General features: G+C 46.1%; 1 protein-coding gene across 1 annotated transcript in view; it reads right to left on the bottom strand.

Annotated features, from left to right (window-relative positions):
• Positions 1 to 894: 894 nt before the first annotated feature.
• Positions 895 to 5,921, bottom strand: part of LOC121873358 (extensin-like) — an 8,990-nt gene continuing 3,963 nt past the window's right edge. The window contains exon 2 of the mRNA XM_042376909.1: positions 895 to 1,644. Coding sequence (XP_042232843.1) covers positions 895 to 1,644 — 750 coding nt within the window. The remainder of the gene's footprint in view (positions 1,645 to 5,921) is intronic.

Here is a 5,921-nt window from a genome sequence, read left to right as displayed (position 1 = left end):
ACAATGCCTAGCCTGTTCATCTCGTGTGGTTGTGGTCATGGGGCAAACAAGGTTGAGAACCACTGCTGTAGTTACTTGTGTAGAGTGAATAATGCCTAGCCTGTTCATCTCGTGTGGTTGTGGTCATGGGGCAAACAAGGTTGAGAACCACTGCTGTAGTTACTTGTGTAGAGTGAATAGTGCCTAGCCTGTTCATCTCGTGTGGTTGTGGTCATGGGGCAACACATTCAGCTGGTTGTGGTTACACTGTAAACATATTTTTTCTATACTCAAAAATCATTTTAGATTTTGGTATTATATTGAAAGTATAATTGAATGGGCCTTTGGTTTTGATTCTCGAAGAAAACCGGATTTAATGGCCTGACTGATGGATAATTTTCGTCTACAAGTTTTTTTTTCCTAGTATGGCGTTAACGGAGTCACTGACCAGACCTTGTTCATCCTGGTCTTCGTCGTTCCTTGGTGTTACCGTCACTGTTACGTCATACATAAGTTATTTCTTTGTGAATAATTAATTTTGTAGTTAATAAAGGTCGTGTTGCTGTGGATAATTAACTTTCATACTTGGCTGTGGTTTTTCTATGAATAATTAATTTGACGTAGTTTGTTGACGTGTGTTGGTGTGTGTGATCATGAGTGGTCTTGTTATTACAGTATCTTGTTGTTTTGTTATCGTCCACTGTACTGCACTATGAATTAACAATATAAACTTAAAAAGCCAAGTTCTTAATCATGTTATCATTTATATCAAGATAACTCCAGTATATACCTGTGATTAACCCCCCCCCACACCTGAGTTATCACAGTTATCGCTGCAGTATAACACTGAACCCCCATCCCAGCAGCGGGTAAGGGGGGGGGGGAGGTGGTAAAGAGCGCGTATAACCTCGTCCACTATATTGGCCTCCTTGAAAATACCTCCAACGTCGAGCCCTGAATATTGATGAGGTCTGGTGACCATCTCTCCACTACCAGCTGTCTTGTAGGAGTCTGGTGCTTGTAGGTCTTGTAGGAGTCTGGTGCTTGTAGGTCCTGTAGGAGTCTGGTGCTTGTAGGTCCTGTAGGAGTCTGGTGCTTGTAGGTCCTGTAGGAGTCTGGTGCTTGTAGGAGACCCTGTAGGAGTCTGGTGCTTGTTGGTCCAAGGAGTCTGGTGCTTGTAGGTCCTGTGGGAGTCTGGTGCTTGTAGGTCCTGTAGGAGTCTCTGGTGCTTGTAGGGGCCCTGTAGGAATTTGGTGCTTGTGGGTCCTGTGGGTCTGGTGCTTGTGGGTCCTGGTCTGGTGCCTTGTATGGGTCTTGTAGGTCTGTAGGGTCTGGTGGTGCCCTGTAGGAGTCTGGTGCTTGTAGGACCCTCTGGTGGTGCTTGGGTCCTGTAGGAGTCTGGTGCTTGTAGGTCTTGGGGTCCTGAGGAGTCTGGTGCTTGTATCCTGTAGGTCTGGTGCTTGTGGGTCTTGTAGGAGTCTGGTGCTTGGGTCCTGTAGGAGTCTGGTGCTTATGGGTCTTGTGGTCTTGCTTGGGTCTGTAGGAGTCTGGTGCTTGTGGGTCCTGGTGGAGTCTGGTGCTTGTAGGTCCTGTAGGAGTCTGGTGCTTGTAGTTCCTGTAGGAGTTTGGTGCTTGTGGGTCCTGTAGGGTCTGGTGCTTGTAGGTCTGTAGGAGTCTGGTGCTTGTAGGTCCTGTAGGAGTCTCTGCTTATTGGGTCCTGTAGGAGTCTGGTGCTTGTGGGTCCTGTGGGAGTCTGGTGCTTGTGGGTCTGGTGCTTGTAAGGTCTGGTGCTGGTCCTGTAGGTCTCTGAAGAGTCCTGTAGGAGGCTCTTGCCCATGTCTTGTATGTTTGTAGGAGGTGAGAGGTATAAGGCTACGTGATCCTTGGGCTTATAGGATGAGGCAGAAGACTCTTAATAAAGGCTCTTGCTCTTGATGTAGGACGTGGAAGGCGATCCCTGACCCCAATTCTGATAGGAGACTGCGGAAGGATGTTAGGAGGATGTTACCTGAAGGATGCTTAACAGGTCGTCGAATAGCCCCCCTGTGATCCCGAGGCTGTACAGGGCTGTCAGGAAAGCCTTGTCCTAGAGCCTGACCCTCCCTCCCCTGCCCTCACCCTTCCCCTGCCCTCACCCCCTGCCCACCACCCCTTGCCCCTAACCTCTCACCTCCCTAACCTCCCCTCGTGTCATTCCCTCCACCTCAGTACTACCAACGATACTCTCTCTCTCTTGTCTCTCTCTCTTCTCTCTCTCTCTCTCTCTCTCTCTCTCTCTTCTCTCTCTCTCTCTCTCTCTCTCTCTCTCTCTCTCTCTCTCTCTCTCTCCTCTCTCTCTCTCTCATCTTTTTCTTTCTGTTTTCCTCTTCCTAAATTCCCTTTTTAGTTTCTTCTGTCTATTCCTTGTTTCTTCTTCTTTCTTCTTACATCCTTCCCCTTACACCTTCCTATTTTCTCTGTCACTTCCCTTCTTTTCGGGTCCTTTTACTCCTTTCCCATCTCCTCTCCCCCCCTCCCATCTCCTCTCTCCCGTGTCGCAGTCTATCCCATCTCTCTCTTCCGCTCCCTAAACCTCCAGAAGGGATGGAAACGCCTGTGGTGGGAGGGGGAGGTCCAACCTGTCTCTTTTATCTCACTATCTCCCTCCCGTCTCATCTCCTCTTCCTGCCTTACTCCCTTTTCATCTTATTTCTTCCATGTCTCTGTTCCTTTTCTTCTATTCCTCCTTTCTGTGTTTTGTATTTTTTTCCATCTTTATTCTAATTCTCTTCTCGTTATCTTTATTAGTCTCTTTTTTTCTCTTCTTTTCCATTTTTCTTTTCCTTATCTCACCCCTTTTCATCTTCCTATTCGTTCCATCACTCTCTTCGTATTTCGTCTCTCTGTTCCATTTGTCCTTCCCATCCTTCGTGCCCGTCTCATTACTACACTCCATCCCTCACCCTATTCCGCCTACCCATTCCATCTGTCCAACGGAGGAGGTGGTAGTCTCAGCAGGCAGCAGAAGCAGAAGCAGGCAGCGACACTCATCAGGGTGTTCATGCAGCGAGGCATTAGTTGGTGAACGTGTCCCTGTAGGGTATGGGAGGGTTGGTAATGGTCCTCTCGCCGCTACCGATACCAAACTCCTTAAAGTTGGCCCCGTCTAGTCTCGCCTTCTGCTGTGCTTGTGGTGGTGGTTGATGCTGTGGTGGTGGTTGTTGTGGTGGTGGTGGTTGATGCTGTGGTGGTGGTTGTTGTTGCTGTGGTGGTTGTTGTTGCTGTGGTGGTGGTTGTTGTTGCTGTGGTGGTGGTGGTTGATGCTGTGGTGGTGGTGGTTGTTTGTGGCTGTGGTGGTGGTTGTTGTTGCTGTGGTGGTGGTTGTTGTTGCTGTGGTGGTGGTTGTTGTGGCTGTGGTGGTGGTGGTTGTTGATGCTGTGGTGGTGGTTGTTGTGGCTGTGGTGGTGGTGGTTGTTGTGGCTGTGGTGGTGGTGGTTGTTGATGCTGTGGTGGTGGTTGTTGTGGCTGTGGTGGTTGTTGATGCTGTGGTGGTGGTTGTTGTGGCTGTGGTGGTGGTTGTTGTGGCTGTGGTGGTTGTTGATGCTGTGGTGGTGGTGTTTGTTGTGGCTGTGGTGGTGGTGGTTGTTGATGCTGTGGTGGTGGTTGTTGTTGCTGTGGTGGTGGTTGTTGTTGTGGCTGTGGTGGTGGTGGTTGTTGATGCTGTGGTGGTGGTTGTTGATGCTGTGGTGGTTGTTGATGCTGTGGTGGTGGTTGTTGTTGCTGTGGTGGTGGTTGTTGTTGTGGCTGTGGTGGTGGTGGTTGTTGATGCTGTGGTGGTGGTTGTTGTGGCTGTGGTGGTTGTTGATGCTGTGGTGGTGGTGGTTGTTGTGGCTGTGGTGGTGGTGGTTGTTGATGCTGTGGTGGTGGTTGTTGTTGCTGTGGTGGTGGTTGTTGTTGTTGCTGTGGTGGTGGTGGTTGTTGTGGCTGTGGTGGTGGTGGTTGTTGATGCTGTGGTGGTGGTTGTTGTTGCTGTGGTGGTGGTGGTTGTTGATGCTGTGGTGTGGTTGTTTTGTGGCTGTGGTGGTTGTTGATGCTGTGGTGGTGGTGGTTGTTGTGGCTGTGGTGGTGGTGGTTGTTGATGCTGTGGTGGTGGTTGTTGTTGCTGTGGTGGTGGTTGTTGTTGTTGCTGTGGTGGAGGTGGTTGTTGTGGCTGTGGTGGTGGTTGTTAATGTTGTTGTTCCTCCTATTACAGTAAATTTGTCTCTTGTTGTTGATGTTTATCTTGATTCTTCTGTTTCTTCTTTCTTGGACTCTCTCTCTCTCTCTCTCTCTCTCTCTCTCTCTCTCTCTCTCTCTCAACCGTTGTCCTTTCCTTCAGTTTAATCACATTCTCTTTCCCTTTCTTCCTCGCTTTCTCTTATTATCTTCATTATCTTCATATTTTTCATCTTTGCTTTATCTTCCCTGCGTTTTATTATTATTATTCTCCTCTTTCTTCTGCTGCCTCTCCTTCTAATTGCTTTTTGCCACCATTTATCATCGTTCTTCTTTTTTTCTAATTCTTCCTTTCGTTGTTGTTGTTTTTCATTCATCATAGTCTCCCCCTTCTCCTTTATCGTCATTATGTAAACATTCCATTCCTCAAAAAAAAAGAAACACAAATGTCCTTTTAGAATGCACCTGTCGCATGGTAGAGATTGGATAAACTGTGATAAAGGAATGGAGAAAGAAGGGCATAGGTGACTAATGTGAAGAAGTAAGAAGAAGAATAAAAAAGAAATGAGGAGGAGGAGGGAAATAGATAGAGGTTGACATATAAGAAAGGAAGGGAAGGGAGAGATAGGCCAAGAGGAAAGAGGAGGACGGAGAGATGGAAGGGGATGGGGAATGGAGGGAAGGGGGATAAATTAAGTGGGAGAAACAAGAGGATGAGAAAAGATGGAGGAAGAAGAAGAAAGGAGCCAGAAATTGCCGGAAGGGGAAGAAGAGAAGGAAAGAAAAATAAAAGAGGAAATAGTTTAAAGAGAAACGGTAAGGAATTCCTAAGTAACACTATTATATTATAACTATTTACGGGTGTTTTAAGCTGACTCGAGTGAGGTAACAGAATATAAACTGGGAATAAGACAAACTGCATCTCTTTACTCTTGTCTTCATTTGAATTCAACGCTGTATTCTCTCGTCTCTAGTTAAGGGTAGAAGTTAACGTGTTATGAGACTCCACTCGGGGTTTTTGTCTTAACTGATGCTAAGCGAACGTACGTATTTAAAGGTAAAGTCTTATTGTGATTATGATACCAATGTTAATATTCTTCTATACTATATGTTTAGTTACCTTTTGGAGTGACTGTACACACGAACCATTGAGAACTTAGTCACATGTCATAAAAACAAAATATTCTCGTTGGTTTTAATAATAATGTCTCATAATCCAACCTTGAAAATAAAAAGTTCGAATAAACTAAAGAGAGGAGAAACAAGTGAGCATCGCTGGGTTTGTTTACCTTCTACACCCGTGACGTAGTGAGCTCATAAACTTAATGTTGCCAGTTAGGGAGTTTAGTTGCCATTTAAATCTTTGAAACTTGGCCACCCGCTGATGTAATAGTTAGATTTTACACGCGAGTGGAAATGTACGTACATTAAGTTGGTGCTTTTCATGACGTGCTGTGTATATTTGCCCCAACGAGTCTATTTGGATATAATTTGGGGCTGTTTCTAACCGTCATGTAGGATATCGTGCATACAGGTTTAATTATCTTACCGGGATTTGATGTTGTCGTACTGTACAGATGACGTATTTTTTACAGGGTTTATGTAAAGGATTCAAAGGTAATTGTGTGTGTATAAAGAGAACATTCTTTACTGTGTGTCTGGATCTAAACTCTTGTGTCATGTTAACTCTGTACCCTTTAAGTAGGTACAGTTCAGTCACCCACAAAAGTCCTGTCGCTTCTCCTCCT

Source organism: Homarus americanus, unplaced genomic scaffold (genome assembly GCF_018991925.1).
Source record: "Homarus americanus isolate GMGI-L3 unplaced genomic scaffold, GMGI_Hamer_2.0 scaffold32929, whole genome shotgun sequence".
Taxonomy (NCBI): domain Eukaryota; kingdom Metazoa; phylum Arthropoda; class Malacostraca; order Decapoda; family Nephropidae; genus Homarus; species Homarus americanus.
Note: the sequence above shows the minus strand (reverse complement) of the source record. Positions and strands in the feature narration are given on the sequence as shown.